Source organism: Anomalospiza imberbis, chromosome 2, assembly GCF_031753505.1.
Source record: "Anomalospiza imberbis isolate Cuckoo-Finch-1a 21T00152 chromosome 2, ASM3175350v1, whole genome shotgun sequence".
In the NCBI taxonomy this organism is placed as follows: Eukaryota; Metazoa; Chordata; class Aves; order Passeriformes; family Viduidae; genus Anomalospiza; species Anomalospiza imberbis.
Genome location: NC_089682.1, coordinates 47,227,147 through 47,246,238, shown reverse-complemented (window position 1 = coordinate 47,246,238; position 19,092 = coordinate 47,227,147). Strand labels below are relative to the sequence as shown.

At 38.3% G+C, this 19,092-nt stretch overlaps 1 protein-coding gene across 5 annotated transcripts in view; it reads left to right on the top strand.

The window, feature by feature from the left end:
- TMPRSS7 (transmembrane serine protease 7) overlaps window positions 1-19,092 on the top strand; it is a 63,463-nt gene that overhangs the window by 28,208 nt on the left and 16,163 nt on the right. For 3 of the 5 annotated variants that reach the window (XM_068180766.1, XM_068180768.1, XM_068180765.1), the window contains exons 2-9: window positions 7,239-7,431; window positions 8,158-8,288; window positions 10,611-10,678; window positions 11,706-11,899; window positions 12,736-12,774; window positions 15,540-15,768; window positions 17,147-17,277; window positions 18,463-18,575. In XM_068180766.1, coding sequence (XP_068036867.1) covers window positions 7,260-7,431; window positions 8,158-8,288; window positions 10,611-10,678; window positions 11,706-11,899; window positions 12,736-12,774; window positions 15,540-15,768; window positions 17,147-17,277; window positions 18,463-18,575 — 1,077 coding nt within the window. In that variant the 5' untranslated portion in view covers window positions 7,239-7,259. Of the gene's footprint in view, window positions 1-3,460; window positions 3,527-7,238; window positions 7,432-8,157; window positions 8,289-10,610; window positions 10,679-11,705; window positions 11,900-12,735; window positions 12,775-15,539; window positions 15,769-17,146; window positions 17,278-18,462; window positions 18,576-19,092 lie in introns of those variants that run through there. The other 2 variants (XM_068180769.1, XM_068180767.1) reach the window with 2 other exon arrangements.

The window sequence follows — 19,092 nt, the reverse complement described above, 5'->3', positions numbered from 1 at the left end:
GTCCTGTTCAATATTTTTATTGACAACATGGATGAGGGTATTGAGTCTTTCATTAGTAAATTTGCAGATAACGCTAAGCTGGGAGCATGTGTCAATCTCTTGGAAGGTAGGAGGGTCTGCAGAGAGACCTGGAACGGTTGGATGGATGGGCAGAGTCCAATAAGATGAAGTTTAATAAGTCCAAGTGCCAAGTCCTGTATTTTGACCACAATAACCCCCTGCAATGTTACAGGCTGGAGACAGTGTGGTTGGACAGTGCCCAGGCAGAAAGGGACCAGGGGGTCCACAGCCAACTGAACATGAGCCAGCAGTGTGCCCTGGTGGCCAAGAAGGCCAATGGCATCCTGGCCTGTATCAGGAATAGTGGGGCCAGCAGGACCAGAGAGATCATCTTTCCCCTGTACTTGGCACTGGTGAGGCCAAACCTTGAGTGCTGTGTCCAGTTCTGGGCCCCTCAGTTTGGAAAGGATGTTGAGACACTTGAGCGCGTCCAGAGGAGGTCAACAAGGGTGGTGAGGGGCTTGGAACACAAGCCCTGTGAGGAACGACTGAGGGAGCTGGGGTTGTTTAGCCTGGAGAAAAGGTCAGAGGTGACCTTATCACTCTCTACAACTTCATGAAAGGTGATTGTAGTCAGGTGGGGAGTGGTCTCTTTCTCTAAGCAGCACCTGACAGAATGAGAGGACACAGTCTCAAGCTACATCAAGGGAAATACAGGTTGGATATTAGGAAAAAGTTTTTTTACAGAAAGAGTGATAAAGCACTGGAATGGTCTGCTAGGGGAGGTGGTGGAGTCACCATCCCTGGATGTGTTTAAAAAAAGACTGGATGTGGCACTCGGTGCCATGGTTTAGTTGAGGTGTTAGGGCATCGGTTGGACTCGATGATCTTGAAGGTCTCTTCCAATCTAGTGATTCTGTGTCTATATATGACATCAGTTTGCCCAGATTGCCTGGTCTCCAGTGGCATTTTATATACCCTTTTGTGAGCCAGTGTGCACCAATATCAATCCAAATATCCCAGCTCTCCCATCTCTGGAATCCATTCATTACATGAGTTTCCTCCTGCAAATACCTGTCTGGTGCTTTCATCTTAGGACAAACTACATTGCCCATCAGAGTGGAAAGGGAGAGAGGTGTCTGTGTGTGTAAGGAAGGATGCGCCAAAGATCCAACTATGTTTTCTTCACTGTCTTTTTATTTTTTGGCACCATCATGGGAGGTCCCAGATTAGACTGTCAAGCTGCCCTGGTTGTGTGAGGGTCTTGATGAGATGCAAAAAAGAAAGTCAAGCTGCCAAACAGATATTCATGAGGAAGTTACTCCCCTAAGTGAGAATGATGTGAATAAAACCAAGTGTTATCCGTCAGTGTTTGAATGATCTGAGAAGTCTGTTGAAGTTTGAATTTTTTTAATCTTCAGATTTCTTTTTTTTTATATATAGGGAATATGCAATTAATTAAACAGAAGAAAACAATGTTTGCTTTCCTAAGATGGTTTTATTTCTAATGTGTTTCATATTTTATTTGTTTGTCAGTCTCTTTATATTAAGTGCATTCTCTTTCAAAGTAAAGATATCAGGAACAAAACTCATACTTTTTAAAAGGCAAGGAGGGGAAAGTATGTACTAGGTACTGTAACAGTGCATGGTTGAACCATGGCTATCAGCCAAACTCCCACCCAGCTACTCAGCCCCTACCTCCTCTCCTCAGCAGGATCAGGGGAGAAAATGGAAAGGGGAAATGGGAAGGAGGGGAAAATGTTTTCTGGTGAAGACAGGGAGATTATTTGTTAAATACTGTCACAGGCAAAATAAAATCAGTTTGGGGAAAATTTACTTAATTTATTGCAAGAAAATTGAAGTATTAATGTGAGTAGTGGGAAACTAGAAGGTGAATATTGAAACAACATTGTTCCTCACTGCTTTCCCAGGCCCACTTCTTTGTTTGCTGCTCTTCTGCTTACCCACACCCTTTCACCTCCCAAACCCTGAGTAGTGCAGGGGGATGGGGACTTACCTGTCAGTGCTCTTTCAATCTATGGACTAGCTTCTGAAATAGCACTTACAGCATAGTAACTCCCTGTGCATGGGGCAGTAGGAGACTTTGGGGAGTTACATTAACACTTTAAGAGACCAGAGAAGTCCCTAAAAGTTAAGCATAATTAAATAAAAACAAAACAACAAAAAAATAGGGACTTCAAAGCAATTAAACATAGTAATATGGAGTACATGGATAGATTTTCCTATGCTGCTAAGCTTTAATATGGCCCAGAGCTTAACATATCACTTTGTATGCTTAAAATACCTTGCAGTTCTAGATCAAGCAGCAAGGACTAAGGACAGTAATTACTGTGCCTCAGGGCATAAGCCAAAGATGACTCCTGATAAGAAGTGTTTAGTTTGATAGTACATTATCTAACTGTAGGAATTTTTGCCTTGTAGTTGAAGTAATTTATTGGTTACATATACAGAGCATAGATCACAACTGGAGCCCACTTGCTATAAGTTCCGAATACATCCTTTCTATTCTACACCTCTATTGTAGTGCTTTTTAAAAAAAAAAATTCTAGTCTAGGTTTTATGTCTTCAAAGATAAATTAATAGAAGGGTTATTTTTAAAATAATATTGGAATATCTCCAGTACCATTTCTGCAGTTGATTCAAGGAAGGCATTGAGATTGTTAATCACTTAAAAGGAAAGACAGCTCTATACATAGCATCCATTGAGGAAAGTACTGGTTTACATCCTCTATAAAAATTTAATTAACAAAGACAATAGGATGGAACTGTTATAATACCAGTGACTTCCTGCATCTGATTACAAAATGGATTCTCAGTTTGAAGCCTGACCTATTTTAATAATATGAAGTAAGTTGCCTGGAGCAGTTTATTTTTCAGTTATAATAAAAGAACCAAATTTGAGTGTTCAACAGTGTACATTACACAATTTTAGACGAGAGTCCAAATGCTTGTCTTGATTTGCTGTTGTTATCTGTGATTTTTGACACTCTTACTTAGGGTGCTTACATTTCTTTTCCTTATTTTAGCATATTTTTGCTCTCACTTTTACATTTTGCTTGCCACTTTTCTTGTTCATGTAACTAATGTTGTGACATTTTCACAGAATCATAGAATATGTTGAGTTGGGAAGGACCAATGAGGATCAGTGATATATAGATTTTAGCACTGCAGTTTTGTATTTTAATATTTCAACTTTATAAAGACCATGAAAAGCCTATTTTATCTAGTCTGAATTTGGAGTCTGAAGTTACATGATAGCAGTCTTCTAACATTTGCAAAGGTGTAGTAGGGCAGATGAGATTACAATTGGAAACTCATTGAAGTAAATTGATGCCTCTTTTGGTCCTGGATATAGCAATTAGCTGTCCTCACCTTCACAAGCAGAAGGGGTGCCTGAGAAAAGGTGTAAGGCTCTTTCTCAGCTTGGACAAGTCATAAAATTAATTCTGCTTAAATGGATGAAAAAAATGATCCCCCAACAGCCAAACCTGAAGATGAAGTAAATGTAAGTAGGCGACTTAAACATTCTTGATTTTCTATACTTCTTGACATTATTAGATGACTTGTGATCTAATTCTCAAGTGTTAAACTGAATATGATGGTTAGATTTGGTATAATTTTCTGGTTTATAGCTCAGTCACATTTGAAATAATGGACTTGTCAGTGTGACAACATAAAAGCTTATATTTGTGTCATGCAGCATTTTTTCCCAAAAAGGTTAACTTCCAGGCAAGAAAGGCAAGATTAAAGGAGGCAACATATTTTGCTTATCCCAGAGAACATAGGGAAGGGGGTTGTGGTATGAGTGCTAACCCATTACAAAGTTGTAATTAAATAATTTAGTGTATGTTGATAGTCAAATTGCAATGTTAGCTGGAAACCTAAGCTAGTTCTTAGCTAAGAACTAAGTTGCAGTAGAGGAACGCTGAATTGAGAATTATGGTCCTTATTGAGGGAAGGGAGCAGCTTAACTTTGCTGTTGTTTTCCTTACTATAAAATGTTGATGATAAATTAATAAAACCTATAGAAATATTGATAATGTAGCACACAGCATTCAATATTTCTATGAATCCCATGTAACAGAGAACTTTGTCATGGAAAGCTTGATACATGAATTGCTTTAAAAAATAGAAAAGATGAGGATTACAGTAGATGCAATGAAGACATCAGTTGTTTCAAGTGCCCCCTTATATATCCAGTGATGTCAATTTTGAGTAATTTTTAACAATACTTGACAGCATCTAATTTTTAATAATAAATCTGTCTGTTTAGGTCTAGAGCCACAAAAAAGAGTTACATGGGAAAACATTAATATAAAATATTATTGTGGGAATCTCGATGAAAATGACCAAAATTTCCTAAGTCAGAACTCAGCATTCATTGAGCTGCCTCAAGCTGGCCTACTGAACACCTGAGTGTATAAAGGAACTTTGTGACAATCCAGAGTTTTAAACAAACGTTCATTTTCATCCTTAAAGAGACTCAGTAAGGTTTGTAAAAAATACAGATGATGGGTAAATCAAGTGGGGAGCACACAAAACAAGTGCAGTTCATTACCTAGATAGAAGACATGAATCTGAAATGTTCCAATTCTGTGCTTAAAGATTTTGTTTGAGGAAATTGTAGAGGGTCATACCTAGTCTTTTAACTCTACTTGTTATTAATTATTACCAAGTTTTCTTCTCCTTTTAGAACATACTCCACTCTGAGATCAAAGATAGCTATCTGTTGCATTTGACAATGGGACCAGCAGGATATTTGTGGGGATGTTACTTATGCGTCCTCTGAGGATACACAGAGGTCTCTTCTTGATAGTATTACTAGTGCATAGTATCAGAGAAACATATCAAAAATGTGTTGGTGAAGGCTTCTACAGGTTTTTACTTTTTTTTTTTAAGAACAGGGATAACATCAAAACAAGAAACAGATTTATTGGAACATTGATCCTCTGAGGTTTGAAAAACTCCAGGCATGGGTGTTCCCTGACCTCTCTGGGCATGGCCCAGGTGCATGGCCTTTGTGGTGAAATACATTCTTCCCCCTCCCACAGTGCAGCTGGAATGTCCCCTGCTGCTCCCTCTTCACTGTGCACCTATGAGGAAAGTGTGGCTCTGTCTTCTCCATAGCCCACTTTAGATATGTAAATCTAGAATTAGATTTACTCACGCTATCTTTGCATTCTTGTCCCCTGCTGAACAACCCTAAGGCTCTCAGCTTTTTGCTGTACATCATATCCTCCAGCTCCCTACCTCTGTGATCTTCCCCTGGAATCACTCTGGATAATCAACATATCTCTTATCCTGATTGGCCCAAAACACAGATGGGCATCTCCTACTGTTGAGCAAAAGGAAAGAAGCACTTATTGTAGGTTATTTTGCAGCACCACTTTTGCAAATGGCTGGCAGTTGTGCTTGTCATTTCTTGAGTGTCAAGCTGCATCCGCACCGAGCTTTTCTAGCTACTGTATGAAACTTGGCATCCCACACCAAAAACTCAAGAGTGAAATTCTCAGCTAGTTGCTTCCTGACTTTCATGGTCTTCTTTCTCATCAAGTGTAATATAATTAGTATGGATGAAAAATGACTGTTGTGTCCACACATTTTAGTCTACAACAGGTCGCACACTCTCTGTAAGGTACCTTCTGGGAGGCTTCAAACAATGCAATGCTGGAAAATAGGTGAGCATCTGGTTGCACCCTTTCTCCTCATCGACTACCTGCTGTAGCTCTGCAGAGGCCTATTGAGCACAGGGAACAGCTAGATCTGTCCAAGTCAGGGGCTCTGCTGTTTAGTGTGTCTCTTCTAGTGTGATTGTGAACAACTCAGTGTATTTTTGTGTGGGCAGAGAAGGGGATAGGTGATAGGACAGTGGTTTGTCCCTCAGACTGAGGCTGTCAACATCTTGAGCAAATCATAGACCAGTTATCACTGGTTGTTGTCAGAGCTTTTTGATTTGCACTGCTTAGAAATGATGTACCACTTAGAGAGGCCTCTGAGTGGCACAAATTCAGCTGTGAGGTGAGGGAGACCTTCTTTGAAGATGCCGTTAAAGTGAATCTAGCTGTTCCAAAAACAAGGAAAAATACCTATTTGTTTGGTCCTCATCTTTAAAATGGTGAAGTTCAGTTTAATCCTCATATATATGAGCTCCTGAGCCACGCCATTTTGTCTAAGACTGTGTTGTGCTTCATAGAAGACTGCACTGAAACCCTTTCTGCTGATTGCTGACTGATATTTCTTGACACCTCCTGTCATGGACAACCTATAGCTTCCTAAAGCCACTCCTTGAGAACTTCCCTCTCACTGGCATCAACATGTTTTTAGTGTATTTTTCCTGAATGCTCCTTTTTTATGTAGCAATATTATCTAACTTATGCTATAATTTTTATGTAAGGAGGAAATGCACGGTGGGTTTTGGTTTGTTGAGGTTTTGTTGTGGGGTTTTTGGGTTTTGTTTTTTTCTTGTAATTTAATTCTGGTGCAGCTGGGTGTAACAGCTAAAACAGTATTCATATCTAGTACATGTGGTTAGTAATACTCTGAGTGGTCCAGGAATTTGCCAGCTAAACTCTGGAGAGATAAGACAATGAATTGACTTGAGAAATGTGATTGAACCTCTAGCTGATCTCACAACAAGCCATTTGACTGTGACAGGAGATATCCTAAAGAGAGACTTCTATGAAGTGCCAGAGACTTCTTCAGGCAGCTCTTGCTGTGCCTGCAGCAACTGATAAACATTTTTTGTCTGCTTAAATGTGATGATTATCTTCTGCAGAGGAAAATGCCTGAGGCATGGTGTGGTGTCTGGTACAAATGGGCTTTCCAGAACAGACAAGCTGTAGATACTTTATAGGAAGTGGAAACTACTCCTTCAAATATATAAATGGTCATGTAGTCTTTTTTACCTAGATGAGATGGTCAGGACATGTTTTGGATCCAGCTTAGAAAATCTGAGACTGTAGTTCAAAATAAACTGTCAAGCGTTTGGATATCCAAGTGATGATTTTGTGCAGGTCCCATCTCAGCAAGACCTGTGCTGTGCTCTTGTTTTCACTGGAGGTAACTTCTCAGAGGGACCCAGATATGCAGGAAGAGCCTGTCCATAGCCACTGCTCCACAGCCTGAAGGAAGTGGAGACAAATTCGTTGAGACTTGTTGATCAGTCAATTCCTGCTAAAAACACTCCATGATTTTTGTTGTCTTTCACCTTATTTTAGGCAGCCAACATTTCAGTCCGAATGGTATCTGCAGAAGACAAGTTGGCAAAGAGGATTCTGGCAAGGAAAAAGCATGACAAATTGAAGAAAAAAGATAAGTTGCTATGGAATTTTCAAAACAAAATAATTCTCTTTACCCTCATTCTATTCATTTTAGGAGTTGTAACCTGGACATTACTGTGGCTCTTCATTGGTGAGTTGCTGAAAGTTCATGCCAACTCCATATATCACTATCACTAGTAGTACTTTCAGATGACTTTAGGATCTCAGTTGTCCTGAAGGCTATTTCCTAAGTAAACCTGGAAATTTTAAAATGCAGTCTGAAAAACTTTTTTCTTTGCTAAGACTTAACAAGTAATTAGAAAAAGCTGTCTTTAGGGAGCGGGACTTTATTTCAGAGGTATGAAAAGCATTTTAATTTGCAAGCTGATTTGCACAGACCTGAAAGGTTTTTATGAGCTTGATTCCTCAGAAATTTTGCCTTCCACTGTGTTTTTTGACCTTCTGAAGTTCAGGTTAGTACATTATTTTTCAGAATAGATGTAAGGAAGTAAAAGGGAAATAAAATAAATATGTGTGTAATTAAGCATTAAAAGCTATGTTTTCCTCTTTAGGCCCCTGATACTAATACTGCCTAAGATACCTTAGGGATGCTTCCAAATCTGGATGTTGATACTGCCTTCAGTTATGCTGGCTTGTTTGTATGGTGGTATCTTATCTTGTGTGTAGGTAACAGGAGCTCAGTTAACCATAATTTGGTACACATCTAGAACAGTTTGGCTATAGAAGTGTAGTGCTCTTTGGGTAGTTGTTTCACACTAGAAAGTAGATTAAGCCAAATAGATTAATTTGGATTCAAATTTAATAAAAAACCTTCATTGTTATTAAAAAAAAGGCTAACTGTCTTTGTTTCTTGCAGATCAGGCAGAAAACAAAGATGCGTTGTATTTTGTTGGACTGTTTCGTGTTGCCAACATAGAGTTTCTTCCAGAATATAGGCAGAAAGAGTCAAAGGAATTCCTCTCAATGGCACAGACTGTGCAGCATGTGGTAAGATGGGTGGGCTGCTTGGTTAGCAAAAGAGATGAGAGCTGTGAACAAGTGATGTTTAGATGCCATTGAGGCATAATGTGCAAGCAGTGGCTGTCTGGAGGTAGGAAGGAAATGACTGCTTTCAGCTTGTTAATCACAAATTGAGTTTTGAATGGATCTGTTTTTTACATTTGACTTAAAATTTTATGTACTTTCACCCATAAATTATGATCTGTGACTAAAATTCTACAAAAGTCCTTAAACTCAATTGCCACTTTGAAACATCAAACAGACGAAATCTCGAAATCTTTTGAATTTACACTGATATCTTCTGCCTTAAAGCATCTATAATTACCCTAGGGATCGCAAACATATTTCAGAAGGAAATTTACATTTCCTTCTGATACTAGGTATTCTAAATACCATTATACTTCCCAAATACTTTGCATCAGTCAAAGCAAAAATAGAACTCTGGATCAATAGCTGCTCTACAGTGGGAAGAAAGTGGGGAGGAATCTTGGTTAAAAGGGAATTTGACTTTAAAGACATTTGGTGTAGGGAGGAAAAATACATTTTTGTCAGGAACTGCAGTACTGTCCACATAAGGATTCAAGCAACTGTAATGACAACTGCTAAACAAAACCAAAAAAAAAAAAAAAAAACCAAACAAAAAAAGTTAGATGCAGCCAAGAAATTTTTCAATAATTACTAAGTTTTTGTCACCTTATAATGTGAACTAATGTTCCTGTTTTCCAGCTCTTTCCAACTTCTGTATATTAATCGTTGAAGTTCTTTCAGATAACCAGTGCAGGGCATCACCTTTCCCTGCTCTCGATGGAGCAGCTCTAATGTCCTGTATTCCCTGTGTCTTGCTCTTGTCTCAGAGCATCCTGCCCTTGCCATACATAGTGGAGAGAGGCAACAGACAGAAGGTGTTGAGCTGCTAGTATCACCACTGCCTACTTAAACATTACTTGGAATTTATTTTTTATCTGTGAACTTTGCCTGAACTCATCAATGGATTTTGCATTGCTGAAACTGTCAGCCTTAACTGTTGACTGAAATTGTTAGTAGGGAAGTGGAGGATTGGGGATTTTGTTTACTCTCCTCAAAACCCTTTTGCTACTGGCTGCTGACCCAGAGACCCCAAGTGGTAGTAGAAAAACCTCTCAAGATAGGTTCTTTCCTTTTGATAGTAACAGTAATACATAAAATCCCTTGTACCTTAATCTAGAGCAAGATTGAGCTCTACCCACCTTATTTAGGCCCTTAAAATGATTGTTTAAACTTCCTGTTTCAAATTGTAAAAGTTAGGAATTAATATGGATGTGATTTTTACAGCCTTTGCAATATTCTGTGTCATAGTCCTTTGCACATTAGTTTTAATAGTAAAGCAGCAGAGTAAGGTCCGAACTGCTTGAGGTACATGTCACCTTGTGGCTTTGAACAGGATGGGGAGAGGAAGGTTATTGTCACACCAGTGTTATCACAGCCCAGCAACAGGGAGAATCAGGAGCTTACTTTGCCCAAAGGCAGTCCTTCGGCAGGGAACAGGCAGAGATTTTGCTTCTCCGCGTTTTACACTGTGTAAAGAAAGAAATGTGTATTTGAAAGAAATATGTTAACACTAAGCTGTTGATGAAGAAAATAGACACAAAGGAATCAAAGTGAAAACAATTCCATGGACACATTAAAAAAAATAATTCCTTAGCTGTGAGGGGAATCCAGCACTGGGGCCCTCATCCAGAGAAGGTGTGGAGTCTCCATTCTTAAAGGTAATCAACTGGGAATGGCTCTGAGCAATAATATACGTGGTATAGTCGACCCTGCTTTGAGCAGTGGGATTGGACTCGATTCTCTCCAAAGGCCCTTTCCTATCCCAATCTTTCTGTGATTCTGTGGGAAAAGCTCTGGTATGTGCTGTTCACTGCACCTTAGAAACAACACCAGAAAAGTGTTGTGAGTGTGTGTGTGCATTTCTTGAAGTTTGCCAATAAGTTGCATCAGGACAGGGAAGCTCTCTGTGTTTGGGATTTTCTGGGTGAAGGATGTGCACTGTTGTCAAAATTCATTTATATGGAAAGAGCATTATTGTGTATGCCACCTGGCCATGGGCAGAAGATTTGATGTTTCCTGAGAAAACTGGATTTGTTACAGGTGCATTGAAGAGCTGGTCTATTCATTTCCTATTCTCCCTGTCTTGGCTGATGTATGTCTGGAAGTGTGCATGTTGCATAATCTTGGTGGAAAATAGGTTGCTCCTAGAAAAGCCTAGGCATATAGCATCTCTAGCTATGACTGGTTTTCAGAATGCTAAATTCTTTATACTTTGTCTTTCAGATGAACTTGGTCTACACAACTTCTTCTTTCTCCAAATTTTACAAGCATTCCACTGTCTCAGAAGTCAGGTAAAACTGTGGTTAAAGTAATTTATTTTCTGCTAGGCAGTAGATAAGGTAGTAAGTCCACAAAACAAGCTTATTTTTAATAGTTATAATTCAATGCCTTTGCTATGTACTTGAACTGATAGCAAAATAGCTTTATAACCTACTCCGATTCACTTAACAAAAGTAAGGGCAAACTAAAGTAAAATAAGCAGTTTCTTGTCTGCCAGAAATACAATGAAAGATGAACAGAAATCATGTCAATAAAGAGGTTTTGTGATCCTTTGGGTCATGTAGAAGTTTAACCACTTAAACATGCTGTTGGAGCACAACTCTGTGTTATTGACTAAATTGCACATATTTTGTGAGTAATGTTATTGAAATAAAAGCATTTTCTACTTAAGAAGTAGGAAATCTATGTAATAAAATATTCTTACTCCAATATTAATGTTTGCAGCTAATGTTAGAAGTTTAGTTATTTCAATCCTCTAGAACCAAATACAGTTTTGGTTCAGAAACTGCAAGTTTTTAGGCTGTGTTTGATTTCAAGGTCTTTCTCCCCACTAAGGAGGTAGAGATCAGTGTGATCATACATGGCCTCTAATGTGTTACCTAAAGAGTCTAGGAATCATTTCCTACATACTACAACACATGGTGCAGGGTGAGATACATACCACGGCAGAGCTCTGCATGTCTGGAGATGATAATTCTATTGTTTCTGTTCTAGTATTTCTGTTTTGATATTTAGGAAATAGTCCAGCTCTAATTCATGTGTAGACAATGTGATTTCCATAGATCTCTAAAGTTAGGAGCTCTCAGGAAATTAGCTTACTGCATATTCCCAACTGGATGTGAAGAATGTGTTTTGGTGTTTTGGGATGTCTTGCTTGTTTGTTTTTTTAAGAGGAAAATATACATTCACTGGGTTAAAGTAATTATAAAATATGGAAATGAGCCACGCACTTCTGAATTTGTGCTTCAGAAGCTTGGGCTAAGAATCTAGTCATCAGAGAACTTCCAATAGGATGATAACCTGAGCTTTTTATTTCAGTAACAACAACAATGGAGGCCTTCTTGTTCATTTCTGGATCGTATTTGTGGTACCACAGGCGAAGGGGCAAGTGCTGTGTGAGGATTGTGTGGCTGCCATTTTAAAGGATTCCATTCAGACAAGTATCATTAACCGGACTTCGGTGGGAAGCCTTCAGGGCCTTGCAGTTTACATGGATTCCATTGTCCTAAGTGGTTAGTACTAGAACATATCCATATCCTTGAGGAAACACTTCATTAAGCAAACATTTTTACCTTGGAGTAGCAAATTCTATAAATAAACTAAAATCTTGAGCCTACATCTCTAGCTTCTATTACTAAAATTGTAATAGAAGAAAAAAACTGAGAAGGAAAATAAAAATGAGATTTGAGGTCAAATCAAGGTACAAATTATCCTTGTAAACAGTGATTGCAAAACTTCCTGCATTGGGAGTGGTTATGTTCATAGTCAGGAGGTAAAATGGATACCTTTATAGGCAGATTTGGGTTAGTCTGTGATTTTAAAAGCATAAAAACATGAAGGGTTAAGGTGGATCACTTCATTGAAAACGAGACTCTTATCACTCCTTTATTAAAGATTCAAAAACAGATTATAAAGGTACTCATTTGTTAAATAACTCCTGTCTGGGGAACAAACAACGTGTGATTCAAGCATGTTTAATGTATTTACCGACAAAATGTTTAATGATTTTCCATTCTAAGGACATCAGACAGAACAATTCTGTTGAACTGAAAGATGAGAGAGGAGAGAGGCTTTGTGTCCAAGGATGAGAAAATTACCTGCTGGGTACCTCTGTCTCAGTCCTTCAATTGACTTTGACTGCTTAATTGCCATGCAGTCTCTTCTTGCCTCATCTCCAAAACTGCTTGCAGAATTTTCAGAAATGAAGGGGGCTAGGGCAACCCCCTTCACTAAGAAAAGTGTTTTTTTCCTGCATGTTCAGGGTAAGGACTCAGGTGTGATTGAATTAAACCCTGAATTCTGGATTTCAGGCAAACAAGAAGACTCACACAACTCTTTTTCTATGCAGCAGGTCTTCGGTCAGATTATTGGTCAACAACAGGAACAGGTAATTCACTCTTTTGGCAGCTTCCTGCAGAGGAGAGGTGAAGAACAAAGCTTTTCGTTCATGACTTGGACTAAGATACTGTTCAGTGTTAATTTAAGAGGTCTAAATTCAGCCTTGGCATTTAAGAATGCCAATTCATCTTGGCATTTCTTACTAAAAGAATGACCAAGAATCTTGCATGTAAAAATACAGGAACTATCTACCTTTGATCTGCTTGGTAAATTTTTAGATATACCTAGTGACACAGTAGGAAACAAACTAAGGTGTTTGCTACTCATTGTGTTGACCAGCAGATTAACCTTTTCTAAATGGGACCATAATGAATTTAATATGCTGAACAAGACCATGTGTTCTCCATGCTTTTGTCCATCTTTTATCAACTTAACTCTCTTTTCTCCACGGTTAATGGTGAGTTATCCTTTTGAATTAATTCTCTAACAGTAATTACTTTAGGCAGTTGAGTTTGCCAGGGTTGTGGGAGACACTATTTGTACACCTGCTTGGTTTCATGTTGTAAACCTCCCAGAAGGGTTCTTTGCCAGTGTGCAAAGTGCTGAACAAGCAGGTCAAAAGTACGGTACATCTACCTTCACTAGCACATAGTGTAGGTACCTAGAAAAAATGTGCTACTAGGCTGAGCAATAGTGCTGCACCTCTGATGGAGGCACCTGCTAAAACTCTGTTGGGCCAGCAGTTATCAATCAGCTGGGGATGTGTTGGCCTCCCTTGCTACTTGACATAGACTGACTCTTCTTAAGAAGAGAGAGAGAGACTCAACTAGAGAAGTTGCACTGTTTTGGTTTTTCAAGGGCTTTATAGCTTTCCGTGTTTGTATTTTTCTTTCCTGAGACATTTTGTTGCACTTCTACCTGTGATTTTTCACTTCTGTAACCTTGCAAAGATTTTAGCTTGCATATTTTTTTCGGAATCCAACAACTACTTTTGCCATGCATCCAAGTCATGCTCTCCTAGTTCTGAGGTCCACAGGTGGACTTCAGGTCACAGAGCATGGTCCAGGGTTTGCAATGTTCATATTACTAACAGCCCATATTTTCTCAAAACTCAAGTCAAGTTTGCCACACACTTTTAACATTTGTTAAAAGCCTCCCAACTTAAACTGCAAAGCATAACAATACTGGCTTCTATCCCATCTCATTAATGTGCATTTTATTTCTATAATGAGTTTTATTTATTGGTGTTTACTTGCATAGCGATTTCATTTCCCAGTTCAGTGTTCCAAAGCTTTTAATAGTTTTAACTGTAATTCATTTAAATGGAATGTGACCCTTACTGATTGTTCATAAACATTCATAGCATTAGTTTCAAGACTGTAATTTAGAAGTGGAAGTTGGATAAAGCCTGCCACTTCCTGTCTTGATTAACTACTGGTTAAAAGGTCAACATTTAATTTGAGTCAACAATTGGTAGTAAACTTTCACAGTGCTCTAATTGGTGTTCCTTGATGGTAACTATTTCAGAGACTTATGTTTGTAATAGGCAGAAATTAATGCAAATATTCACTTTGGATCTTACTCTCCCTAATTTGCATTTTTCTTCCTTCTCACCTTTCAAAGAGCTATGTTAAGAGTTTTAGACATGACCAAACAAAAATTATCTAAGCTTTTTGCTGACTGCTAGCTGGAATATTGAATTGAAATAAAGACTTCTTTATATTTTATTTGGAAATCGCAGTTGTTTCCGCTTAATTGGAAAATTGGATGCAAGTAGGGTAATATTCTTCTTATCCTTGTCTAAATTATGACACAAATTTTTACCCTTTTTAAAATAAATGTTGTGTAGGGTAGTTACATATTTTTTATTTCACAGTGTTTCCATTTCTAATGGTGATTTTCAAAACTGGGCAGAACAAAGTCTTGGTCTGAATTAATTTTGATCCTGCTTTGAGCAGAATATTGAGCTAGAAAACTCCTGGAATCCCTTCCAAACTGAAGGACTTGGTGAATCTGAATTTGTTGCTAGCACTTCTAATTCATGTCGTGATAAAACACTGAGAACCTTGACACGTGATCGATAAAAAGGCTGGGGTAATACAGACATGCAACTGCATTTTTGCTTTGATTTTATTTTATGTATTTTAAATTTTAAATATCCTCATGTCCATAGGGGCAAGCAGTATATTTATGCTTTGAAAGTAGATGAGTATGTCCCAGTGAAGAATTAAGTAATTTATCCTCTAGAGACTCTGCAGAACTTTAACTGCAAATTGTACAAAATGGCACTACTTTAGTGCAAATACCTTGCAAGAACTGAATTACAGCACTGTTGGTCATGCTCTATACTTTTTATAAATAGGTTGTTCTTGGACCATGGAGTTGTAACTAAGATGAAAACAGTGAGTGACACAGCCAGAAAGGGAGTCTTCACAAGGTCAAGGGGGAATAGCTTTAACCTGAAAAAGGATAGGTTTGGGTTTAGGGTAGGAAAAAATTCTTTACTGTAAGGGTGGTTGCCCAGAAAAGCTGTAGATGCCCTTTGGAAGTGTCTGAGGCTGGGTTGGATGGGAGTCTGGGCAACTTGGTCGAGTGGAAGGTATCTGCCGTCATGGCAGAGAATTTGGAACTAGATGATCTCTTACAACCCAAACCACTCTATAATCCTAATATTACTTTGTTTTCCAAGTTAGATATGCCTTCATATTTTGCTTTAGTTTAACACAAGCTTTAGGATTTTTTGTTTTAATGCCATGTGGATTTAGGAGTTTTGGAGTGATTGTATCCAGTGTTGAAAATGTGACATTTTCACAGGAACAAATTGCATGTATGATCTCTATGCTGACCAACTACATGAGCACTTTCCTCTGGATACTCAAGCTACCTCAGAGGAAACAATCTGCTATTTTAAGCTTATTGCATCTGTGGGCCATGTTGTCCGCCTTTCCATAATATCCCTTCAGATTGAAGCAGATAACTGCATCACTGACTCGCTCACCATTTATGATTCTCTGATGCCAATCAAAGATACGATACTCTACCGGTGAGTATAAATTTCTATTACAAATTAATTGACAACTGCTGGGTTTTTTTCTGAAGACCTGTCATCGTCATTTTTTTGGTTAGTTTGGTTTTGTTAAAATTGCTCTGATCTTCATGTATTACTCACAAAACACCTGACAAATTAAAATTTCTTGGATAAGTTATCTTGCTAATAAAAGGGAAAATTTTCTTCAGTTTTTTTTCTCTTTTTTTCAACTGGAGTACATCTTCACCTAGCTACAGAACTATGAAAAATTTGCACATTACTGGGCAAAATTTTCTGTTTCTTATCAGGAAACAGATGCTGACTGAAAGAGAATGTTAAAATTTCCTCCCTTAAGCAAACTATTCTGTATTAACATTAGTGCTTTTCAGATAAATACTGAAGTTCTGAAACTAAGTCTTGTGATTTTCACTTACTGGCACTCACTAGTTCAGTGCTTTTTTTGTCTGCTCTGTTTAGAGGGTTACAAAAATCTTGACTTGAAGCTGTGATGGGTTGAGGGATGTGGACTATTACATTTTTTCTTTTCCTTGTCTCTCTTTAATGATCCATTATGTTTGTTTAGGGATTTTTTTTCTTTAAAATCTCTGATAATTAATTCCATAGGATTCTCCATAGGTACTCCATGGGTAAATCAAAAGGAAACAACAGTAACAACAGGTTACTCCATAGGTAAATCAAAAGGAAACAACAGCACCTCCACGAAGTAGACAAAGGCTCAGTGTTTTCACCCCTGAAACCCTTTTCTCTGGCATTTCAGTCTGTGTAGAAGTCTCAAAACCAGAGTCAGACAGAAAGGCTTTTCAGTCCTTTTTGAGAGCTGTCCTGTACTAATCTGTATCTCCAATTGACCTGGATGGTGTTCACTTACATTTTAGTATCTGTAGAGGACTGAAGATGTCTGCTAGGTAATGCATATGGGAAGTTTTGGGTTTTTTTTAATGGGACTACTTGATTGGCTCAGGTTCTTAATTTCTGACTTGAAGAATAACTTTGTCTTTCCCATTCCCCAACAAGAAGATAAAACTGTTGGTCTAATAAAATAAGATTTCTCTCTCTTCCAGCTTTTTGTTAATTTTGCCTTCATTCATTTTTACTGGGAATGAAGGCTGAAAGTCATTATCTCATAGAGTGAAGCATTCCATATTCATTTTCATGCAATTTTTTTCATTTTTGTAAGAAAAATTTCCAGTACTGAGTTTCTAACTGGCCTTGTAACAGGTACTTTTTTGCTCAAGAGCATGGAGATTTTACTGGACTTTGAAATAGGTAAGATGTGAACCAGTGGAAAATTTATGCATAGAGTCAGTGTAATGTGTTAAGCTTTTTGCTTTTTAAGAGATTGCTTATGTATTTGCTCTTTCTTCCCCCTCAGAGCCTGTGAACCATCTGATTCATTGGTGTCACTTGTGTCCACAAATAATCTCATGTTGGTAATATTTAAGGCAGCACAAGTAAAGGAACAAAAGGAATTCCGTGGCTATTTTGAGGTCATTACACAAGAAAGTAGGTTTGTTCTGTGTTTGGAAGTGTGTTTATTATGTTGTTTCTTCTAAGATCCTGAAGTGTCTGTCATGTTTCTGACATGGCAAAATGATTCCTATATGAGTTTATTTTTTTTACAGCTGCCTGTCTCTCCCCTTCATCTCCTCTGCATTACTCCTATTGAGCAATGTAGTCTCATCAGACTAGCTGAAAGCAGCCCTGAATGCAGTTGGCAAAGACTGCAGTGTGCCAGTAGATGGGGCTGTTATTTCAGGCGTAGCAGTGATCTCCCTTCTGCCTTGGGACTCCGGGATCTTGTTAAAAGTGCAAGGATGTCAGCACTAAAAACTGCTTTCAGAAGATAAAGGTTCAGTTGCTTTGTCTGCATTTGCTATCGGTCCCTGCCTCCTCAGGAACACAAAAGAGTCCATAACCTTTCTGCATCAAGTTCATGACTTTATTGCTTTAATCTTTAAGAAATGGTGAGATCATAATAACAAATAGTGCAAGGAATATCATGCTAGTGGCACAAGGAGAAAGATCTCACACAACTCAGTGCAAGGAAATTCAAGCTGCTCAAAAAGATGCTGCATACTTTTCATGTCAACAGTAATTAAGCATTAATATGCCATCATGAAAGCATGTGATAAATTCTCCATAAGAATTAACTTCAGGTTCTATTCTTTGTGGGTTGGTTGATTTGTTTTCTTGAAGTTCAAGTCTGGGTTTTCTTTGTTTGTTTCTCTGCATGTGTGAGTTTGACTTTAATGAATTCTGTAAATCCTTTGAGCCGTCATCCAAGAAAGTTTTGGTTTCCAGGAGGCTGATTAGTTTAGTATGTTGTCCATTTCACTTCTAACTGGCTGCATTCTAAGACTAGAGGTCCTTGTGTAGTTCTGCACTGTAGATGTATTGATATTCTTGTTTGTAAAACGGTCTTCAATGAAATAACATAGATAAACTTTACAGTGTGTTCTGGTCCTGCAGAGACCAGCACTCATCCCTGGATCTTTACATCCTTTGTCTTCTGTGTGCATCACTGGGAAGGGTCTCTTTTTACAACTTTAATCCAGCTAAATATAATTCCTGACCTGCCCAGCTTTGCAGTGACAGACTTCTGATAAATTTGGATGCTTTAACCCACTGAATAACTTTACAGAAAGTATATCAAGGTTTGCCAATTGTTGCCTTATTTTTTTCTCCTAGGGTGTGGAAAAGCAATAGTGACGAAAGAGGTAACTGGCTATGAAGGGAGAATCACAAGTCTGTATTACCCAAGCTATTATCCTCCAAAATGCCTGTGTGCGTGGAACTTCCAGGTAGCATGATTCTTTCTCTCTTAGGCATTGCTGTGTGTTTTGGCCACATAGAGCTTAAGTAAGGCAGAAGTGATTGAGTTGGCAGTAACCTGCATCCTTACAGATGTAGTAGTTTATGGAAATGGCATTGCTGAATAGCTGGCTGTGCTCGGGTGTTTTGTATCAGTTTTTTCTCTTCCTGAGCACTCGTTTTTAAGGAATAGAACATAGTACCTAAGCTGTCCTATTACAAAGGTAAAGAGTTAAGATACGTTTTGATGTTTAGCCTGCAGAATTGCTTCATGGTAGGCAATATTAGACTTGACTGTTTTTAACTCCTCTCTTCCCACCCCCAGAAATCTGGATGAAAAGTATGTACAAAAAACTAACCTAGTTATTACTGCCACTTCTCTGGTATCTTTTCATATGCCTAATACATTTAATTTGTCTTCAGAATGGTCTGTCCTATCAGCACAATCTTGTGCTGGTTTCTTTAATTTGGTGTCCTTTTTCTGCATCTTTTCATGTACTCTCCTGA